At 41.0% G+C, this 24,261-nt stretch overlaps 1 protein-coding gene across 6 annotated transcripts in view; it reads left to right on the forward strand.

Annotated features, from left to right (window-relative positions):
* pacrg (PARK2 co-regulated) overlaps positions 1 to 24,261 on the forward strand; it is a 146,413-nt gene that overhangs the window by 115,869 nt on the left and 6,283 nt on the right. The window contains exon 6 of one of the 6 annotated variants that reach the window (XM_042388435.1): positions 3,305 to 3,390. The exons of 4 other annotated variants lie outside the window; for them this stretch is intronic. In XM_042388435.1, the coding sequence (XP_042244369.1) occupies positions 3,305 to 3,372 (68 nt within the window). In that variant the 3' untranslated portion in view covers positions 3,373 to 3,390. Of the gene's footprint in view, positions 1 to 3,304; positions 3,391 to 8,567; positions 9,005 to 24,261 lie in introns of those variants that run through there. One more of the 6 variants, XM_042388436.1, reaches the window with a different exon arrangement.

Raw genomic sequence — 24,261 nt, forward strand, 5'->3', positions numbered from 1 at the left:
TTTTAACTATGAATACATACAACACTGTTATCTGTTAAAGTTTTAAAACTGTTCCTCTGAAAACCTTTGAGAAGTGTATGTTTAGTGTTTAGATGTGTTTAGTGTACATCAGATGATCACGCACAGAATAATTTGCAATTATGTAGGCTACTCAAAATTGACTTGTATGATTCTTCATCTCAACACTGGCAAACAGCCAGGTGCAGCAGCATAACATGTAAAAACCAGTCATTTGTTATACCATCAAAAAACTTAGTTCAAATACAGTGCAAGTTTCATAACTCTAAGGCCAAACCCATTCAAAACCGATTTCATAATTTCAAGAATACATCTGACATTTGGAAAAAATCCTTTTCTTAAATTTTGGATACTTTGAATACTGACCATGACCTTCGATTGGCTGTTTGGTTTGATCAGTGACATAGTTGAAGACAGTTAGTTGCCTAACAGAACAAAGGGAAACATAAATAATGATATTTACACATTAAACCAGATCCAGATCAAAAAGCCACTATACTTACACTTGTCAAATCTGGACTAGATTACCAAGAAGACTCCAGAGAGTCATTAAAACACAGTTTCAGATTTGTGAAACCTTTATTCCATTTGTGAAAACTGAAAGAGGCAATGATGATGAGTGAAAACCCCTGCAAATTCTGTTTGGAAACCCCATTGTAACCAAGGTGTTGAAATGAGCATACGCAAAGTAGTTGGCCCCAGTTGGAGTCTGTCTGAAATATGAATATCTTCCCAACAGTAATGTTGAAGTGAGCCCAACTTTTCACAAAAACTCAATACAGTTAGTCGGAGCAAATAATTTGAATCAGTTGAAAACGGCAAATTAATATTTTTTGTTCAGCTTACTCAAAAATCACATTAAGGCCTGCAATTTCAAGTTTTCGTTTTTACAGTGCAGTGTCAACTCATACATTATGGATATGCACAGACCAGAGCGAGATGTATTCACACATGCACATTAATTTAAGCAAACACAGACACTCTCTGACACAGGCATCAGAATGAACTGGGGGACCCTGACTCAGCGTTTCACATGTACTGGTAACATTTCAGTTTCATCTAGATCAGCGGTGATGGCACGGGGTTAGATCATATCCACACTAAGAGATACAGAGCTGCTGTCACTCGGAAAATTTGTGTGTCTGTCCAAACAGCTAATTTTCAGGAATTTGTTAATTTTGGTTATAGGACAGTCGTGAACGTGTATTCAGACTGAATACAAAGTAAATTTAAGAGGCAGTGTGATTGCATGCAACGTCAGTGGAAAGGCATGAGTGGATATGGATTTACTCTAGGTGGTGAGGTAGTGAAAAATTCACATTTATTCCAAGCTGCATGACTCCACTTCATTAATGTACAGAGACAGAATTAAAAAAAAAAGTTTTGAAGCCATTCTGAGCTGTAGTACAAACAAAGGTGTCTCAATTATAGGGGCACTGACTATTTGTTGCAGGAAAACATGACTGCAAAAACACTGCAATGCTAAAATGGTTGCAAATAGAGTCACAGTCATTCAAGCTGAATTCTCAATTCCCCATGAACTTATTGTTTGGGAACTTTTAGGTTATTGTACCGTGGTGCTTACTGCAAGTCATCTTACTAAATGCTGTCTCACAAATGCTCAAAAAAATGGAGGTTTGCACATAAACAATTCCATGACAACTGAGCAAACTCCATCTGTGGATGATGATCATGTGTTATGATTGAAAAGCTCCAGAGCAGGCAGATGAGAATGAGTTTTCAACTGTTGTTTCCAAGATCGAGAATGAACTTTGAAACTCAGCCACGCCAAATGACTGTGACAGTGATAGGCAGCATGTCCAGCCACTCACCGCAGGACTAATCCGCATTCACATCTTCACCTGTCTGCCTCACGTTCTTATTTTACACTTTGGCTTGGGGGAGAGGGCCGAGTGATGTGTTTGACAAGATAGTTATTAAGAATACGTTTCTCATCTACGTGTGGCTGCTGGACTCCATCAATTCCACCCCCCTGAATCTGGCAGAGGGCTGCCGTCCTCTCCTCCTCCTTCTCCTATTTATGACTCTGCTTTGACTCAGACTGCAACTTCCAATTTACACAAGACCACAAATCTCCCCCACTGAGTTTGGGAAGCTGAGTTGTCCATGTTGTAAGAAGGTTTGATGGTGCGAGTTGGGCTAATAGGCTGGAAGTAAAAGATGCAGGGAGAGTGCAGGTAGGTTTGCTTGATACATAGTACTGACTAACTCAGAGGTTGGCTGATGATACTGGAAGCTAAATCCAGACGGGTGGGAGGACACAGATACATATATATCTTTCATTTCCCTGATGTATTTCACTATTGATGCAGAGAAGAGACTAGTCTTTGTCATATTATGCCACTAAGTCTCCTCTATATATTTGTCCATCTGCGGTGGAAAGCGTTCAGGGCCATCCTCTCCCCTGGAAAAAAAAAATCAAATCAGAAAATTGCTGCTTTATGAAAGACTAAAAATGTTTCATTAGCTGTTTAAATTGCTTCAGCCAAGTAATTTACCTCACATTTAACATTCACCGTCTTGACTTTACTTAAAGTCTAGATTCTGATAGCGACCTTTCATCAGCTTAAGTCTTTCTCAGATGTCGACTGCTCAGATGTTCTGAGCTGAGGTGAATTGAAGATGATAGAGAAATTTGCTGCCTGTGTTGCATTTGGGTTCTGCAATTTAACACATGCAAGTTTTGTTTTTGTTTTTTGTTTTTTTTATTTCTACCATGCTGTAGTGTCTGTTCATTTAGGGTGACTATTGAAGTGAAACCTGTTCATGTGTGCTAAACTATCCTGATGTTCTGCTTACAGAGCAACGAGGCAACATTAGTAACTATGTGAATTTATCCAAACCAATGTTTTTCAAAATGCTAGGCCCCACCAAGAATTACTGCCTACTGCCTTACTATAGTTTATAACATAATCATAAATGTTATAATCTCATTTTTGCACAAACATCTTATCATAAAACCACAGCAAACATAAAACATCATTAGACAACAGAACATAAAAGCAACATAAAAGAAGAAACATAAAATAATAATTAGGAGAGTTCTAAAGCTCATGCATATAAATAAGCCTGTAAAAGAGTTTTTTGAAACGATTATGTTTGCTTGCCAGTTTGCACAAATTCAAGTCCATGGACCTGCATGACTAAGACCCGGCTACATCTGGTCGTCTAAACTCTTAGCTGCGTCTTGCTTGTGAATAGCAAAATCTGCATCTTGTGAACAAAGAAAGGCGGAGATTTTATTTCTAATCTTTTCATTTTTCAGATACGCAGTTCTCAAAAAGTGAGGACAAGCCTTTGTTTATTCAAAGCCGTCTTCGGAACGTAGCATGAGAAAGAAGATGACAAGAGGTGATTTGTTTGATGACACACTCACAGACACGCAACCCTGCACAACACAAGCCAGTATCACACAGTGCCCAAGGATGGCAGGCTTTCACTTTTAAAAGACTGTTATGGAAAACCCCATTACAGTGCAGAAGGTTTCAACCTCAATTAAAATATATAGTAGTCAGATCGCTAATGAAAATGGAGGAGAGTGTCTACTCTAGCAAACAGCTTTCCGTGAAAGATGGGGAAGTAATCTATTCTCTTTACGAGGAGCAGTACTTTTCCCCCTCTGATTGCCACAGCTTTAATGAAGAGCTTACATACCTGAGGGGAAAGATTCAGCAGCAAAGTATCAGGCAACATATTGGATGTGGCTTTAAAATGGAAGTCAGGAAAGCTGGTCTGTGTGTGTGTGTGTGTGTGTGTGTGTGTGTGTGTGTGTGTGTGTGTGTGTGTGTGTGTGTGTGTGTGTGTGTGTGTATGTGTGTGTGTGTGTATGAGTCAATGAGTGTGTGTTTGTTAAAATCTATTGTTAATGCTTCCTATGTGCTCTCTGTGCAGTGTGCAGGTGTGTTTTCATGTCAACAGGCTCACCTGAACACTGACGCCCAAACATACAGATGCTCTCTTGAATTTAATAGGGGAAAGACTGACACACACACACACACACACACACACACACACACACACACACACACACTAGATATGCAAAAAACTCCAAACACGTGATAGAATACTGGAAGGTGAAAGCGTACAGTACATTCACACATGAATGCCTGTGTATCTTGACACCCCTTTGTATGTATGTGTGTGTGTGTGTGTGTGTGTGTGTGTGCATGTGTGTAGAGTCAGCCAAGTGAAACCAAAGACACACGTCATGAACACATACTTGTCAACTTGTTGAAGTCTTCTATGTCATCCCGCCACAGTGAAAACTCCCAAACTGTCTTGGCCTGTAGAAAATTAAAGAAATGATTCACCATTTTTTTAAGCAACAGCAAGTTATTTCTTGTACAATCCTACTTCGCATTGTAGCTTTGCACCACTTTTTGGCCTAGAAAGCATTTTCATTGTACAGTATGTATTCCATGGAAGAAAATCAGTGTTTGAAAATAATACTCAGATTTATGGTAAATTGAAATATTGGATATTGGATAAATCAGGGTCATCTGCTCTTTTGTAATTTGTACTGTAGTTGTGCATCATGATGTATTGTAAACTTGGCACACAAAACGAGTAAGTACTGTAAGATGAGTTCATTGATTCTGTACAATAAAATGAGTTTAAGAATCGGCAGGGTGACAAATCTACATGAAAAATATGTAACCATCTAAGTCAGTAGAACTCACTCTTGGCAGCTGGTGGCTTTATTTATTTCATTTCCTGATTTTTTATTGTTTACAAGCCATTGGAGGCTGAAACGAACCCCTAATCTTGGACATTATAAGAGTTCCCGATGACAATGTGCAATCAGTGTTGTTTACACTACAGCTATCCTGCAATCGAATCCAATCAGGGCAACAAGGCCTGCATGCCTGTTTTACCTGTGGTCAAAATAACAGCGTGTATTGTTAATCATTTGTCATAAATATCAGTGTTGGTAATACTGAATAAAACACAAAAGAATTCTGTCTAGACTAATGTCAGCTGTTAAACAAAACTCAAGCACTGCTCAGAATAAAGAGAGCCCCAGTAACTCAGGTCTGAACTGCGAAAGATCACGCCTGGGTTAATACACCAAGCCAGAGGGAGATAAAGACAAAGAGAGAGACAGGAAGCGAGAGGGGGAGAAATAAGATTTCATTTAAGAGAGCGTGCCGCTGCCTCACAGACAGTGTAGTGATGTGAGGCTGACCTCTGGAAGGAAAGCAGCAGCAGGGGTCACAGAGGTTGATCCAATTCTGGGCAGTCAGTGCCAACACTCTGATTAAGAGGTGATGAAGAGGGCAGGCCGACCATCATCTCTGCAGGCAGATTCACTCTGGGCTGCGTGTGGGGCGGGAGAGACGGGGGCCAGAGAAAGTTCAAGCACCACAGCCGGAGAGATAATCAGTAAAGGCGCTAAAATTACTCTAAAGTTGTTGTCTGGTCATGGTGTTTTGCATATTTTTTGTCAGATTTAAAACTTTATTTTATCGTCACCGTATATTTAACATCATATATATCAGTATGATCTCTTTTGCACTGACAGATGATAATTGCTCGTTATCTTACTGATTAAAGGATGACTATATCTATATAAGGGAAATTAAAAGGATCATTCTCTCACAAGTGAAAAATTGTATTCATAAGAGATAAAGAACACACTTGCTCATTTCAAGTCACTTGTTCTGGTATGAACGTTAGTTAATGGTGGCTAATATTAGCTTCGTTAGCAAATCCTTGATAAACATTGCTATGTAACTGATTTACTTGAGTCAGTTTGCAGACTTTATGACTCTTCCCTATAATATACTGTATTCACATACTTTATGAGTATGTCACAGATAAACTTTTCAGTTGTTTTATCACCAATATAAAACAATATGTAAACACACCGTACCTTACCAGGAAACATTTTTATTGTGTCCTGCTTGTGCTCCTATTCAACTCGTTCTCAGTCAAGTCGCTTGATGGTGTATTTGAAAAGCAACTGACTCAAGAGAATCTTGGCAAATATAGGGAAGTAAGGGAACTATAGGGAAGTGCATTGCGATCACCACAGAAAACAAATCCCATGATTACAAAGATCATAACGGCATCCGAATCTTGAAATGACTGGATCCTTCTGTCTGAACAATCCCAAGGACTTTAGATGACTATGCAATGTTGACACACGAATACTTAAACCATGGACATTACTCGGTTAATATCTACCGATGTCTTATCCTGTAATTACCACTTGTGGCAACAGTGGCCGCTGTTAAGAAAAAAGTTGAATAGTCAGGCTCCAAGGCATGCAGTACAGCCTGGTGCATGTGAGGTTTTCTCAAGTGTTAAACAGACAATGAAGCACCTCAGCTTTAATTTAACGTAATAACCTACATATTTGTTACTAAAAAATGCAGAATTAGGGGTTTTGGTGGCTAAGAGGCATATGTTAGGAGTATGTTTTTGTATACTACTGCTATCAATAAAAGCTAAAATGCCAGAAAATAACCTTGAAAGACATAATTAAAATTGACTCAAATGGAATTCAAGAATGTAAACCAAGAGGAGAGACACAGTTAGAGGGTGATGATAAGAAAAAAAAAACAGAAATTACATTAGTTTCACTCTGCTCAGAAACAGGGAAAACACTGAGGTCAGAGGAAGTGCATTCAATGTCTTCTCCCAACCAACGAGCCAGTCAGTGTATCAGTGAGCATGTGTGTGTTTGTGTGTGTGAGGGGGGGGGGTTGTGGAAGTGGGGAGTTCCCCTGCTGGGCCAAAGCTGGGCGACTGCTCAACTCTAATTAGGCCCTTCTCAGCAGCCTTCTCCCACCCAGGGTTCCCATACTTCTCTCCCTACCTGTGTGTGTGCCAGCCACAAGCTGGGCCAGGACAGCTCGACACACACACACACACACACACACACACACACACACACACACACATAGGGGAAGTTTTACTATGTTTTTGAGTCAGACCTTTGTTGTTGAACATGTAGACACAGGTAGGAGACCGACATGAAACCTGACTGAAGCACAAACAGGCAGAGTGACAGCCGTAACACACAAAGATGGAGGCGAGGCCTGCGGAGAGATGTGAGACAGCGCGTTAATCCACACGGCGTAGCATTTCCTCTGTGGATCTGTGTGCGTTTGAACTTTTCAAGGAGAGGATGGCAAGGAGCGATCGGCCACTCTGTAAATGTCAGTGGATCTGAGCAGTCGGAGCCTAGACAGCCTCGCTCCGTCGCCTGCCACTCACACTCTTCTCTTCTTTTTTGTCTCTGTCTGGCTGCTGTTTATTTTCTCCTCTCCTCTCCTTCCCCCATCCTCCTCCATCTCCTGCCCTCTCCCACACTTTTATTATTGTCTTTTACCTCAGCCTCACCATTGCCTGAGGAAAATAGCACATCCTGTAATAGACAAGGCTGTTTCCGTGTTTCTCACTCTTTCTCTCCTTTCTTCGAATCTCCATTGGACTCCAAATCCACTTCACTAACAATCTTTCAGTCTCACATTACTCAGTTTCATAGACTTTATAGGATTCTGGCTGCCCAGCTTTATTTCTTCCTAATTTATTAGCCTACCTTTATTTTGCTCTGCTGGTAATTAGATTTTTTTTTTTCTTTGTCGAAGGAGTTGTTGTTTAATTTCATTCCTTAAAACCATCTTCAATTTCCCAGAGAATTATCAAGGGAATGTTCCTTCATTTAATTTGTACGGAAATTAATTTGTCAATGTGAGAAATAGGATACTTGCTAATCTGGTTAGGCCAGCGTTTGTCCTCCTCTCCACATTAGGCCTACTCTAACTCTCTCCATAGTGCTCATGAATACAAGTGGAAAAAAAAAAAAATCATAGACAGAAGATGGGCAGAGTGTCTGGGAGACAGAGTAAGAATTCAAAGACAAAGGAAAGAAAATACAAAGCCAATTGTGACAAAAGAAAAGAAGTGGAAAGAGGAAGAGTATTAAAATCAAAATGCCAAGAGGCGGGGTCTGAAAATGACCGCCTTTATTGAGCAGGGCACAGTGGGCCAGTTACTGCCTGCGGGCCTTTTCATGTCTATCTACTACTAATACTGCACTGCATCTCTCTTTGTCTTGCTCTCATCGCAGTTCAGCCCAGTTAAGTTTTATTGTCATAATGTTTCAATACAAATCATTTTGCCAAAACGTATACATAAACAGAGTAACAGAATACTTTTTTTGTGTACTTTTCATGATTTGGGCTTCACTCTTTAGTTCTAATTAATTTAGTTTCTAATTAATTAATTTTAATGATATTTTAGACAATAGTGTGTCCCTTTTGACCTTGTCGGTTACATAGAATGAAACAAGTAGTTATGGATAACAAATGTATGAAGTTGGAAGTACTCACTGATTCAAAAAATATGGAAATTTATGTGCATTGCAATGTCTATCAAAACTAAGAAAGAATGAAAGAAAGAAAAGAAGAAAACTAAAAAGCTGTGTGTGTGTGTGTGTGTGTGTGTGTGTGTGTGTGTGTGTGTGTGTGTGTGTGTGTGTGTGTGTGTGTGTGTCTGTGTGTGTGTGTCCCTCTCCCCAGTCCCATCCCTCCTGGCCATCTTTCTCTTGACTCAGGCGTGCCGTTGTGTGTTTGTCTGAGATATGGACTTGGATGCACACTGAGCGACCGCCTACTCCACATATTCCTCTGTAGTCCGCACGCTCCTCTTGGACATTGAACAAATTGATTTGGGTGTTGATTATTCAAGGGGCATGTTTCATAACTTTTGACTGGCTTCTCTCCACCTTCTACTCTTTACTTTTTCTCTTTGCATCTGCTCTCTCACTCCCTCTCTAGTTCACACCCATATCCAGCTGCCTTTCTGCAAGATACAGCTGAAGGAGGCCCATGGGTTGTGTAGTTCAAGGCTCTGTCTCAAGTCTGATTGCACTGTAGCAGATCAGCGGTGTAACCTTTCTCCTTAGGGTACTGCACACATTGCCCGGGCACAGCTGAGAGTCAGAGATAGAGAATGAGGGAGGAATCATAAGTAACAGAATCACTATCTTTGTTTGAAATAAAGATAAATATTCATACTGGGCTGTAAGCTTTTCAAATTACAGCGATGCAGTCGGGAGAAAGTTTATGTGTTTAAGTTTTGTCTGTTGCTGTTTTTCAGTACAGTGTGTTATGATCTAAGTCGCACATGAGAGCCAAATTCCTGTAGCCACATATTACACTCATGTGTAACTTCACAGAAATATGTCACATTTTCTATGCATTTAATTATTTTTGTACCACTCCCATGTAGATAAAAAGGAATTGCTATAGGGAATGAAACCCATGACTGCTTAAAATCTATATGTATACTAATAATGAATATTCAAGAGAGACTGGACACCAACCAATAAAGCATTCATCACAGGGACATGAGCTGAGGCACAGCTGCAGGCCTGCTTGTTATTAAAGGGGACCTATTATGCTTTTCCTTATTTTCTGTCGTATATATAATGTTACAGTGTTGGGTGTTAATATTAAAAGTGGCTTTCTTTCTTTATATTTATTTCTTTATATGGTCATCTGCTCTGGCTCCACTAACATTATGGCATTTTTCCATTGTTTTGGGGATATTCACGCCAGGCCATGACTCGAGTTGAGCTGGCAGACTGTGAGTGTTTTTCCATTACATAGCAGGGCAAAGTAAAATAAGTAGTTTATTTGTTGGAGGTGTGCTGGTCGTCTGCAGCTCTTCATCAAAAATCATCATCATTGTGGCTGTTTCTGCTGGTACTATTCCTCCCTGCATTATTTCTAACCGATCTGCTGAATAAATAGCTCCAAATATGTCCATATGTTGTTTTGTAGAACTGTTTTTTATTGTAGAACAGCAGCCGCTAATGAAGTTCTGCTAATTCAGTGATAAACACATTTAATTTCTTATAAATTCTTCACAATAAAAGTCTCCTGTTATTTAGTCATTTAAAAGTGTTTGAAGCAGCAAAAGCAAGAAATGTTGGGTTTTCATCAGCAGTAACTTAACACGATTCTGATATCGTGGGGGGGGGGGGGGGGGGGGGGGGGGGGGGGGGGGGTGAGGGAGTGCAGAAAGGGCCAGTCAAAGCTAAATAAGGAGTATTTTGAACTGTGAATCATGCAAAGCTACTCTAGTGGAGTCCCCTAATAAAAATATAGAGCTGGAAATGAGCATAATAGGTCCCCTTTAATATAAATGATCTTCCCCATAAATGAGTAATCGACTCTACTCTGTTCCCTTCTCTCAAGCAAGGAAGTCAAATTTTTTTCTCCCTGAAGATTAGTATGCTTTTTAAGATGTTGATCATCTTAATAAAGAACTAAATCCTGAGATCATAACAAGCGACTGACTTACAGTGTATGATGATTTATATTTATAGATTAGTTCAAGAGGGATAGCTGCAACAACAATTATTTTCATTATCAATTTATTTGCCAAATATTTTTTCAATTAATTGATTGATTCATTCATTGTTTAGTCTATGAAATGTCAGAAAATAGTAAAAAAAAAAACATCACCCAACATTTCCTAGAGCCTAAGGTGCAGTCTTTCAAATTACTTGTTTCATCCAACCAACACTACCAAACCCAATAATATTTCATTTGCAATCACATAAAACAGAGAAAAATAGAAAATTCTCACATTTAAAAAGCTGGAATCACAGAATGTTTAGAGTTTTTGCTTTAAAAAAAATAAGGGTTAATTGATTATCAAAATAGTTGCTAATTCATTTTCTATCTGCTCAAACTTGTAGTCTGCACTGAAAGATAAACAACAGTTTTGACACAACAATTCAAATTTAGCTCAAACTTTCAAATCAATACTTAAGCCACAGAGTGCAGTTTGAAGATCAAACATAAAACCACATTCTTCAAGTTGACAAAATATCCACTCTCAAATTGACTAACCATCCAGCTGAGACGCTATTCGCAGGCTAAGATCCACAATTTGCTGCATAAAGTTTGTCAGTTCGTTCAGCGTAGAATGAGGCTGATGTGCACTTGTATGAGTCAACAAAATATGTGTTCTAACTCTAAAACGATTTGAAACCAGCAACAATCACTGCTACTGTCATTGAGTCCCTTAGAGCTAGATAGATAAGCAAAGGGAAAAGACGGCAAGGGAAGAGTGACACACAAAAATGAGCCACAGAGTAAATGAGAGTGTTATAAAGAGAAAATGAGACACTCGTGATTAATTAACTACTCTCTCCTTGTCCTCGTAAGGCCAGGATAATTTTGTAACTTTATATGGCTGCTGCAGTGCTGTGCGCTCCGGCTCAGTCTTATACACCCCAGTCAAGACATGAAACATAGATCAAGAGGAAAGTTTGAGCAAGGAGAGAGTATGTATTATATGAGCGTATGGTTGATTGCTGTGAAACCGGAGGAGAGTGAGGGGGAGGAATAGCTTTGGTGAACTCACTAATACATCTGATGTATTTCTTCCTCTTGAATGTAATACGCTAACACCTTATGTAATACAAAAAGCACTTGTAGGCATAAACAGTCCACCCAGAAAAGCAAGTTACAGCTGCTGGTTCCTGTTGGACCCTCAGGCCCTCACTGTGTGCACAGTGCGTGTGTGTGTGTGTGTGTGTGTGTGCATGCCAATCCATATGCGTATGTCTTTTCATTGTCCTCCAGTGCTGTGCTGTAATCAGGTAAGCCCAAAGGCAGAGTAATCTCAGTCAGATACTATGAGCTAGAAGCTAACTCCTCCACCACTCTCCTTACGTGTTTCATCTCTTTTCCCCCTTTTCTTCCTCCTTCTCTCCACAAGAGCCTCTGGGTGCTCTAATCTGCCTCCCCCCCTCTGGCTCCCCCTCCTCTCCTTCCCCTCTAGCTTTCCTCTGGCACACACCGGCACCAGGCCTGGGTCTGTTTCTCTCTTCATCTGGTTTCTTGGGAGGAGAAGACCTGGGTTTTGTTTTATGTGAGTGTGTGCGTTGAGGGGTTGGGTGAAGTAGCATGTCTGCTGGATTTGAGTGCAACTGTAGCTCGCCCTGTGGTTTATGTGGTAATCTGTGTGTTAGATAAATGCGGTCATGTGGACAGTGGACACACACACACGTACTCACAGTGCAGGAGCCAGTTGCACCAGTTCTCTGTAACTTCAAGTTATACTGGAAGTGTTTAGCAAGTGGAGATTTATGCATCACAAGGTTCAAAACACCATTTTTTTTCTTACACAGAGATTAGTTGTTACTAAATATTTACACCTTCTAACTGCAAGGCTAGCATTAGTTTGCTGATATATTATCCATTTAGAGTGAACATCTGTCATGACACTTGATTAAAATGTTTAATAGCAATGTAAACTCCAATTATAAAAAAATTAAATTACCTTTTACAAAAACAGCGCAATGCAATTACAAAACGACTAACTCTGAAACGCACATATTTATGAAAATAACAAAGTCAGGTAAGTTGAATATATCGTTTGGCCCCTGAAACTGTTATTTTTGCCATTTATGTTACAGTTTGTGATGCTACAATGACTTCCTGTTTAGGTGATTGCTTTTGATTAGACAGCATTATTTATGTTTCCTAGCAACTGATATACACATTCTTAAAGTCCTTTTCCACTCAAAAATATGTTTTTGAATGATGTCTGTGCAGAGTTTGACACTAGAGGGCTGTTTTCACATACATCTGCTGAAAGTGGAAATTTTCTCTGTGCTCATCATCAGGCTGTATATAACGATGAAGTCAGACACCCATTATTTCCAAGCAGAATATTTTTATATGTTTTAATACATGTCTAGAGGGGACCTTTAAGTCTTTACAAGCTAAGACATTTCTTAAAGAGGGCATAACATACTTTTAGTGATTTTCTATCATTTATATACTGTTAAAATGTCAGATGTCTATGTTAAACATAGTCAAAGATCCAAAACTTGAGGTGAATGTATGTAAAAATGGTGCCTTCAAGTCAAAAGCCCAGGCGTAGAATTGCTCTAACGCTCTGTTTGCAACATCTACTTCCTCATCAAAATGACATCAGATTGTTTGTGCATGCCCACAAACGGCCATCCGTTCCGTAGCCTTTTGTAGCTAAGGTTGTTGTTAAGGTTGTTCCACGAGCTGCTGCAAAATCCGTCAACTATTGTTTGTTTACGTAGCCTCTGGAGCCAGCAGATGTCTGCAGAGGGGCAGCTTCAGGGAGCTAACCAATCAGAACAGAGAGGACTCATCAGATGGGAGTCCTTAAAGAGACAGGAGCTAAAACGGCCCTGTTCAGACAGAGGCTGAACTGAGGGGCTGCATACAGGGCCAGTAGATAAATAAGGAGTTTTTGGAAACATAAATCATGCAAATACCAGAAGAGCCCCAGAATAATAAAATAGACTTGGAAATGTGCACAATATGCCCCCTTCAAGTTCAAATGTTCTTTCATTTAATTTAAACGAATTTAGTAAATCACAAATTTGAAACCATCCATAGTTACTGAAAACATTCACACACAAACTTAGTAATGGATTTAGTGCAACCCAATCCCAATCCCAAGTCTGCACATACACCTTCCTGTAATTAATCAAAAATACAAGCAAATCCATTGTTGCTCATATGCACAAACAAAAGAGGAATTTTGCTTTTCTTGTTGACTCTTTACCTGAAGACACATATGTGCATGCGCACCCACTCTCTGTCCTGTGTGTGTTTAGATTGAAAACGAAAGCTCCCAGTAAGAGTGTTTGCCAAGGTGTCTGTTTGGTGGATAGATGATTTAGTGGGTGATTCTATGAGGAGATTCCTCTGTGGTCTCAGCTGGGATGGAGCAAAAGAGATAGTGAGGACAGAGTGGAGGAGACTGGTCTGGTCATTTGATGGAGAGGTGGAGTGGGACACGAGCCTGGGTAATAAGGCTTTGCTTGCGTTCTTGTGCACTCGCACACACACACACACACATGCACACGAACCTGAACATACACACAGAATCGTCTGGCAGATTAAATGTGCTGCAGGTTGTATGAGACCAGAGAGCGAAAGAGAGAGACGGGGGAGAGGGTGTTGAGTCAGTGTGTAAGCCGCAGGGCAGCAAAGTCTTCCTCTACCACTAAGTCAGCTACTGATCTCATTTCTCCACAGATGGACTTCTAACACACTCCCATCAGGGGACAAATATATATTCCCTCCGTCTCTTTTCCTCACACATTCCTGCACCAATGACCTTTTCTCTTTATTCATCCCCTTCTATTTTTTTTCTCTTGGTTACTCTCTCTTTTTGTTTCCTCACACCTCCTCTCCTCTTCACTCTTTCTTTATTATCCTCCTCAACCCCAATATCCCTCTTGTTCTCTCACACACTCCATTTTTCTCTGGTTGTCTGGTTTTAACCCTCTCCACCATCCCATCACTCCATCCAGTGTCAGACCACACACACCATTACCCTCTCTTCTTTTCGTTTGATCAATCACAGCCAACAGGTGCTGTAAATTGTGTCCTCTGGCGAGCGGCTACCGCAGTGTCTCCCCGTATGTGTTCATTCCCTGCCCTGCCTCCACCCCTGCTCTTTCTCTTTGCTCCTCTCGCCACATCCCTCCAGCTCTTGCCCCAGTTTGTCAGCGAAGCAAAACTGGCCGTGTCTTCGAGCCCATCATTCATCTCCCCCCTCCTGTCACAACGGCGGCTCGGCTGGTCTCAGACAAATAGCATCACGGCAGATAATACAGCCACAGCCAGAAAAGAGCCAAATAAATGGTCCCTCTCTGCCGACCTAATGGTCCTTCTTTCCACTTGGCCAGGGGACAGTGCTCAGCTCAGGGACTACATGGACACAAACATCAGCGTCTAATGAGGAAAACATATAAGCTTCAACAAGCCATGGCATGCACGCTTCACACATATACACATCTTATGAATAAAGCCCGTCAACATATCCCCGGACAAACACTATATTTGTCTGGGGATCATGTTTATTGTGTAGAGATTGCATGGTGATATATGACTGTGACATGCAGGCCTCTGTTGCAGGAGGACCTAACAGTGAAATAATTCAAATCTCAAAGACCCAGTCAAGTACCCCACACAATAATGTAAACAACTACACAGACACTCATACATATGTGTGCAGTGCTCTATATATAAGGGGTATGTTTCAACTGGAGGACATCACAAACTGATGATGGTCCTGCAAATTTCCAAAAAGTTGGCAAAAGGAAATGCTAATCAATCTGTATTTCGATCGTTTAGTGCTACAGTATGGGAATATTCTCAACAGGGTGTAAGAAGATTACATAATTAAATGAACATAAGTATCTCCTCTGTACATCAAGGTATTTCATTTTTGCTTCCCACCTGAGATGGCATTTGCTATGGCATATGTTCTGTATCTGTCTCCTCTGTCAACACACCAGGTGGTGATTTTTTTTTTTTTCCAACCCACCTTGATTGTTTGGGCTTTCTGATAGAGTAGAGGCATGTTGCAGATGGTAGGATAAATATGCCATTGACGCACCAGAAAATGAAGTGGAAGCAGGTCTGGTCAGTTTATGTCGGTCTTTATTGCAATTCTTTTTATTTTTCAATGCACCAACTCTTCCACCCCGGCCGAGTGGAAAAATATTTTTGAAAATGTTTTCCTTTTTTGCAGTTATGGCATGTTTGTTCAGATTTTTAATGCACATACTTAAAATGTACATTCAAAGTAGGCGGATTGTTTATAGTACTGTATAGTTCATGCCAGGAGATTGTAGGCATATATAATTTTGTTTATGGATCTGAGGAGCAGCACTAGACTTTGATTGGCTGCCAACAGCAGCCAGTTAGCTAACAGCTAAAAAAAGCACAGTGTGTCAATTCAGGCTTTACAGTTAGCCGGACTAAAAACATTTCAGTCAGATTTCACCGCTCACAATAAACATTTATTCCTACTAGCATGTTGGTGAGAATGTCTGACATCTTTGCCTTGTACTAATTCTTAACATGGCATATTCGCTAATTTTAGCTAATTTCTTTATAATAATATATAACAATCATAATAATAAAATAATAAAGGTTCATTTTCCCACCATGTTGTAAAGATACACAAGTGAATTTAGCCAAACTAAACAAGTCCTCAAAATTAAATGACAAAATACATTGTTTATAAGTGTTTTCTGATCTGACACCCTGACTGGCAGAAAAACATCATTTAAGTGCCCTCCTAAAGTGTTACGAATCATTGTTGCAAAAATACAACCATTGTCTGATCTGATAAGGCTAGGGTGAAGGTTCGATTAGCTTTGGGTGCAAAAATATGACATGACATGGTTATGGTCAGGAAAAGATTATGGTTTTGGGTTAAAAGAAACCACAGTTGAGACAGAAATCCCCTGTGTTAAAGTCGGATGTTTTCTTGGCCCTTCTATCCATCCCGACCACCTCCGGTGTTTCCTGACGGGTAAGAGCCATAATTCCTACGGCTGCAAGACAGCTTGAACATACGTGTATGCTGTTTTTGAGGCATTTGCTGAAACTACTGATCCTGTTGTTTTTCTTGGGAGGACAGTCTCCAACTAAAATGTGTAAGATATGGATAAATTCGAACAACAATCACTTAAGAAGAAAAAGGAATGGAGGGCTCTGCTGTGGGTGTATTTGTAAGGACTTAGAGAAGTGCCACTGCCATAACTGCTGACGCTAACTGCGTCCTCTCTGTCTGTCTCTCACTGATGTGCCTCTTCCATTCTCCTTGATCATGGCTACTATTGTCATATCCTCTCCTCCAGTGTAATGAGTCAGTGTGTGATGTTGGATGGCTGCTGACAGTGTCTCCTATGACTCACATCAGGGTGGTACTGCTGTCCCAGCACATCTAAATACCCCCCTCTCCCTCTATTCTCCCTCCTCTCCTCTCCTCTCCTCTCCCTCTATTCTCCTTCCTCTCCTCTCCTCTCCTCTCCTCTCCTCTCCTCTCCTCTCCCTCTATTCTCCCTCCTCTCCTCTCCTCTCCTCTCCTCTCCTCTCCTCTCTCCCTCTGCTTCTGTTTGGATTGCACCTTATAGGGACATCTGCAAATAATAAGCAAACATAACATAAAAGTGACAAACATTAACCCACACACACACACACACACACACACACACACACACACACACACACACACACACACCGTACATGCACTCTCCAGTTGTGCACCCGAGCCTGTTTTCCAAAGATTTTATTGTGTTTTCATCAGTTTTTTCTGCCTTTCTCTCTGTGGAGTGAGGAAAGCAAAAAATGAATAAAAGCTGCATGGAGAAAAAGGGACAGAGCTGGCAGAAGCCACAAAGTGTTGGCCAGCAGAAAGTCCAGTTATGATTGAAGCCAAATGGACATCGGAACTGAGTGAGGAAGTGTTGGTTTAATGGCATGGGCAACAAAGATCTGTGGTATCATAGTTTATACTTTGTGAGCTATAGGCTTTTGAGATACACTATGCACGCCCTTGTTATTTTGGCATTATTTCAGTCTTCAGATCACAAAAGTGTTTTTCAAACAGGATTTCTTTATAATTTAGATCCACAAATACAGGAACATATCATTAGTCCTGGTCTGTCATTGTCATTCAGCAACATTCCCTTGCTGATGACAGGCCTGTCCCAGCTCATCAGCCACTAACATTTCTGGTGTGAGGTCTGCTTAAGACAGACACCTTGGCCTGTTTTATGTAAATACCACACTTAAACACTTCTGCTTTAAAGGGTCTGGGATCTCGTAAACCTTGACAGGCCTTCGGGCCGTGCCGCTGCCTGTAAAACACCGACTGTTTACGGATGCCTGTACCTGCATCCCTCTACCCATAAACACTTTTCTTTGTCCTTGTAGGAGGTAGTGGGTGAGGGGTGTGCATTATAGCTCCTCTCCGAGGGTGCTTCATATGTCATGTCCACAATGTGATTTTTGACATTTTGTCCACGTACTAAAAGTTTTCTGTCCGCAGTGGTGACATCAGACATTTTCAAAACGTTGTTTGGTACCAGAGCAAGTATTAAGAACAGAGTGCACCAGGTTTATCACATGACAGTGAAACACCTGAGATCAAATGACAGTCATACTGTTTGTCAGCATATTTAACACTGTAATGTAAGACTTTTCAAATGTGTCCACTTATCCACATTCACTGACTGGCTTCTCTCATTGGATGAAAGACAGGATTTTGTGTGCATGGAAGCCTAGAATGGAGAAGAAAGAGATGCATTTTCAAATGTGTTTGCTTATGTGTGGACTCTACTTGTCTATATCTACCATGCCCTCTGGCTTCCCGTAGCCTCTCCCTGCTCGTCCCTGCTCTAAATGCAGACAGACTGCGTGCAGTTCACTCGGTGCCATTGTCATTGTTGAACCAAAGTTCTTTTAATCACACTGCAGACCCAGCCCACTGTGATTTACTAGCTCTCTGCATCCATAGGCATCCACTTCAGCCAATTGCATTAAAGAGATAAATAACCAGACCAATAAAAGTGTTGCGAGGGGGCCGAATGGGCCCTGGAATGCTCATCGTCCATTTGGTGCAGTAACCAATTGTGGGGCTGGGGGTGGGGGTGAGGGGGAGAGTCGGGGGAGGGATGAGGCTTTTAGTGGAAGGTTTTTTAGGGGTGATATTGTGATTGGTGTTGGAGGTGATGTCATGTCATCCATCTTAGGGAGCCACTTCATTAGGCTAATGGAAGGGCTGGACCACTCACCGTTCATTCGCGTGTGTGTGTTTGTCCTTCCACCGATGGCAGCTTCCAAGGCTAAAGTGGTTATGAAGACTAAAATGATTTTATTAGCCAGGCCCATCATTGTGTATGGACATAACTGTGTATGTATGTGTGTGTGTGTGCGTGCGTGTGAGTTCCCATGTTCCCATGTGTGTAGGATGGTGTGTGTGTGCCAGTATTTTCACGCAGTGCAGTAATGACACTGTTTTCAGTGAGGGGAGATAATACAGTACGACTGAGGTGCTAAAGCACACCTTATTCCTTTGATGTTTAAACTACAATCACACTCTTTCAATGACTTGCAAAAAAAGTGAAGTGCAGAGAGGATACTCACTGCACTTTAGGGTAATATCAGTGATAGACTTTGATTTGTCACTGACTTAAATTAGTATGTCACTTCAAATATTCCTCGTCTGACGAGTGAAGAGGACAAATGGATTTGCTCTTTGAATTTGCTACGCCGCTCGACCTCCTCTCTCTCTGTCACTCTTCCTTTTCTCCTTCCCTCCTTCCGTCTCTCCGTCTTTGTCAGTTTTTCCACCTGAAACGCACATGATATTCCGTCTGGACATATGCTGTCTTTACGAGAGTGGATCCTCTAATTCCATTCCTCCCTTTGCTGTCGTAGTCATCCCACTGTTGTTTTATCCATTTCTTGATATATTTCAGATGTCATCTGAGGCCTGCCTCTAATTTGCTTTGTAATCATCTGAACTCTTCTTTCCATATCTCTCTCTATTGTCAAATAGGAAACTCTTTGTCCTATCTTTTTGTTTGTAGTAGAGTTAAATGGGTGACATTTGAGCAACAGATCTTTCACTCACAACCTGAAAAAGCTTATGGCCTCAACACAGTGGCAGCCCTTATCTTTAATTGTCAATCATTCAAATTGAATTACAGTCACACCTCAGTTTGATTTTTCCACTTTGTTTTGATTTTGTGCATGAGAGATCATAAAGTCAACCAGAGACAAAGCGGTCTTTTTACACAAAAAACATCATGGCGAGCAGTTTCAGTTCATTCTATTTCAACTCACCGAAAGCAACACCAGGAAAGTCCCTCCGTTAGCAAACTCTTTAATTCTCCTTCTCTTCTTTTGTGACACTCATAAGATGCCTCCACAGGACATTAACCTCATATTACATTAATCTTGTTATTCACAGTATTTGTATTTTAGTGTGAGTATACATGTAGGATTTGCACACCCAAAATGTGTAATGTGTAGGTGTTAATGAAACAAAATAGCTATGGTGTGTCCAAGCTGTGCTGTAATGTTTTATTCAAAAGTCCTCAAGGAAAGTATATCTTTAAAAAAAAAAAACCCATATAAACAGTGTCTGAAATTAACTTTTGACTCACCTGCCAAGGGGACTGATAGATGAAAAAATCCACCGGCCAAGCATATTTTTACCGACCAAAATAATAAATTGCATTTTTTGGTCACACATACATTTGTTTCAGAACATTGCATTGAGATATTAAAGTATTGTCAAGCGCCAAATGCCAGTAGATTTTCAAACAGACCTACCCACATTTGGTTCTTGGTGTTAATCTAGGACCCTGTATATAAACAAACAAACCAAAAAAATAGAGTAGTTTCCTTGTAGCAACTTAAACACATGCTCTCATTGCCCATTAGAATGTGTAAATGAGAAAGTAGCCTTAGCAAGGTGCCAGTAACCTCCACGTATGGACACCTGCTACCAGAGCAAAGGTACACCAACCAAGCTGTTTCCTATGAATATTAATTCATTCACCATTAGCTCCTGTAACTGTAGGTCGCAAACCACCCAGAATAGGAATAAAAATATTCCCTGCTTTTTTTAATTATTTGTGACAGCCATTAATTTGACATCTTTATGTTCTCAGATCTGAGAAAAGAATGGTGTTGTGTCTGATAACTTTGAGGGTCTGATAAATGGATTGAAGGGTGAAAAAAAAACATCATTGGGTATTGGATTCCTGTCAAACATGTTACATATTATAAGAGTCGTTCTGCTGTCAGCTCTGAGTAAACATTCATTTGCTTTATATGACAGGAGACATCATGAGAGGACTGTGCTGTTGGGGAGGGTATTGTAATACCCTACAGTAATGTAAACTGTGGGACATGTCACGTGCTAGGTGTTGATTAAATATGTATGAAGTGATACATTTGTACAGGTTTTTACCCTGGGGCCGCATTTTAAGTGACAGAACTGAATAGTTGTTTTTTTGTATTTTGTGATGATGATAAGAGTTCTTCCATGATCTGTATGAATAAAGCAAAAAAAAAAGCTTTTCTACTAAATATGAAACACAGTATGTCCACTAAAATGTTTGCCAACTTCTTGCATTGAGGGGAAGGTAATTCCCTGCAATATGTTAATAATAATAATCTGCTCCCATTTCACATGGCATCAGACTCTATCACAGTGTGCTTCCAGATCTTTGTGTATATATGTTACGTGCCTATGCTTGTATTAGTGGGCCTTTGCATTTCAAAGCGCAGTGTTTGTTTGGTTTGTGTCCGGGTGTGCGCACAGCACACCGCAGTGGCCTTTAGCGCCTGTCCCTGGTGCAGATCGATTTTGTGCCTAGCCAGCAGCCCACTGCTAACCTTGAGGTAAGCTGGCGTAATGAGATCGCATCTGACGGCATTGACTCACACCTGACAGCACTGACACTGCTTCCAGCCAGGGAGAGACATGGACAGGCAGAGTGGGAAAGGCGAGGTCCTCTGTGGCGTGGTGTGCTGTACTGTTAAAAGCTTTGGTTTGTTTTCTTTTAATTTCACCTTTTTGGGGGGTCTACATGTCTAAATGAGTGACAAAATAACAAAGAACACTTTTTTTTTAATCATATCAGTATTTAATCTTGCATTTAACTTGCAAGTGACAGAACCAGTGTGTATTTTGCACCACTGCAGTCATCTCCATGATTTTGTCTTTTGTTAACCCACAACCCCACATTTATCTAAAACCTGCCTTGGAAGAAAATAGTATGTTGGGCATGTTTTTTTCATTCAAAATTATGTATTTCTGGTTGAATCTTCATCTTTTCCAGCTGCAGTTTCTTGGTGTGCAGCGCAGTCAAATGCAGTGTGCAGACTTTGCCGGTGGACTGTGGTCCAGGCTGAGTGGTGCTGGGTTATGCACGGCCATAGCTGTGATAAGACTGACTTTGTATTTTCTGGCCTGGATGAAAGTAGGCCTCTGGGATCATTTATCACTAACAGCAACACACACATACTGTGCACCCTGAAAAATGTAGAATCTAATTTGAAAATAATTAAAACTTGCTGCTCATCCATGCCATCAGTGTGATATACTTGCAAACACAACATGACTCTTTCCCTCAGACTAGTGACAAGCATACTGAAACTGATTCGCAGATGCATGTATCAGACTGCAATTGGATGAGATGGGAGTGGGATAACCATTATCTGAATGGTGGTAATTGAAACAATAATGGACATGGTAACAGCTTGGAAAATAGCATTGATCCATCATCTAAGATGAGCCCTCTTTGTGCATTAATACCATGACTAAATGGTGCAAACTGATATTGCTCTCAGTCATGGCTAGGTCTTGTTGGCTAATTGAAAAAGAAATGAGCAAGAGGACGGTTTTGTGAGGTGTGGAAGACTGATTCTCCCACCTTGCCTCAGCAGGGCTTTGAATCCCTCCTACAGCCTGGGATTTCTAAGGGAAGATTAGCCAAAGACACGGCACGATTTTGGCGGAAGTGTGGAATTGGAATTCAATTCCTGTATACCTATGTACAGATGTAGACTAGTAAGCCAGTGGGAGCGGGATCGATAGGAATCTAACGGCTTTAGCTCCTGTGCAGCTCAGGAGCATCCTCAGCAGGTCTTTGTCTCAACTTTGTCTACACATTCCTCCAGTCTTACTTCCTGCTCTGAAATCTGACCTTGACACATTTTCCTCCGCCTGGCATACTGCTTTGCTGTCCAACTTTCACTGGGTTGAAATGGCACTGAGTTGCGGCTAGCCTATAGACTGAACACTGCTGGGCTGGATGAACACATGGAAAATGAGATCACTGACCTACAGCAAAGGTTAGACTTCAGTAAGCATGAGCAGTCGGATGATGGCTGGTGTAGGGGTTGGGGGTTTAATAAACTACTGCTGACCATAAGCCTATTGTTTTACTTCTCTGCTCGCAACCTCATGTGGATATGCATGCATGTGTGTGTGTGTGTGTGCGTGTGTGTGTGGCTGAAGCTGCAGCCTTCATTGTGGCTAGCTGTGTTAAGCTGAAATGCTGTTATTGATTAAACACAAAGGTTGAGATGGAAAAGCAACAGAGTGGGTATGGGCCCAGCTCCAGGTGTATGTGTGTGTGTGTGTGTGTGTGTGTGTGTGTGCGTGTGTGTGTGCGTGCGTGCGCGATTGTGTATGTGAGCCACAGCTGTGCTGTCCGTCAGCCTCTGGCTTATCCATTAGGGGAAAAGGGGGCTGGAGACTTTGGCAGAGGGACATGGCGAGGACGAGGTGGAAAGAAACAAAGGAATTGTACTGTGCTTAAGTGTCATTTTGAAGTACTTTAAGTATTTGCATCTTTTTTAGACTTAATGCTTTTATTTTATGACATTTCATTACAGGTAGAACTAAAAACATCTGTACCATTTACAACATTAAATCATGTTTTTTTGCATCATGGATAATGGAACACTGAAATGTACTAATAGTATGAATGACTGCACTTTTGGCTTTGCACATTTTTTTGATTTTTTTTTTTTTAACTCGAGGCTGAATAAAAGATTAGGATACTTCTTTCTCTAAACTTAGTCCATGTGCAGCTGTCCCTCTCTCTTTTTCCACACACTCTTTCTGCCCTTGTGACGTTATTATACAAGCACACTTATACTCTTTTCACGTGTGTGTGCGACTCCACGTGTACGTGTCTGTACGTATACACAGAATACCCTCAAAAATATAATTACTTCAGTATGCACATACACACTGTTAGGATACTCTCTCGCTCTGTCTACAACCTTTCTTTCACAGACACCTGTGGTTAGGCACACACACAAACACTCTCTCTCTCTCTCTCTTTCTCTCTCTCTCTCTCTCTCCCTCTCTCTCTCACACACACACACAAACACACACATACACACACCTGGTCTCTCTCACCTCTCTGCCGGAGTGTGAGTCTCTTTATGAGAGGCCTGCCTGGTGCCCAACTGTGAGGCCCTTTTAATTAGAGCCCTGCTGTTAAGCACAGACCTCCTCCAGTGGTCCCCACCACCTCCTCACACCTGTCACACATGCAGCACCACTCCGCTCCTCTCCCTCTCCTTGTCCTCATGGCCTGACTTACACATAGTATCCACATATATCCGCTGTATTTGCTGTACATTTGGTCGGAATGTACAGAACCAGTCAAAGGTTTGAACACACTTTCACATTCCCATGAATGGGAAAGTATGTCCAAACGTTTGACTGGTACTGTAACTCATATCTTCAATCTCAAGTATGTGGCCAAGGGATCACTTGTGGTCACATTCGCCCCCTAGTTCAAGTTGATTTAGAGAAACTACAGCCACTGTTAAAAATAGAGACATTTTGAGAAAATTCCACACAAAA

Source organism: Thunnus maccoyii, chromosome 16 (assembly GCF_910596095.1).
Source record: "Thunnus maccoyii chromosome 16, fThuMac1.1, whole genome shotgun sequence".
Classification (NCBI taxonomy): domain Eukaryota; kingdom Metazoa; phylum Chordata; class Actinopteri; order Scombriformes; family Scombridae; genus Thunnus; species Thunnus maccoyii.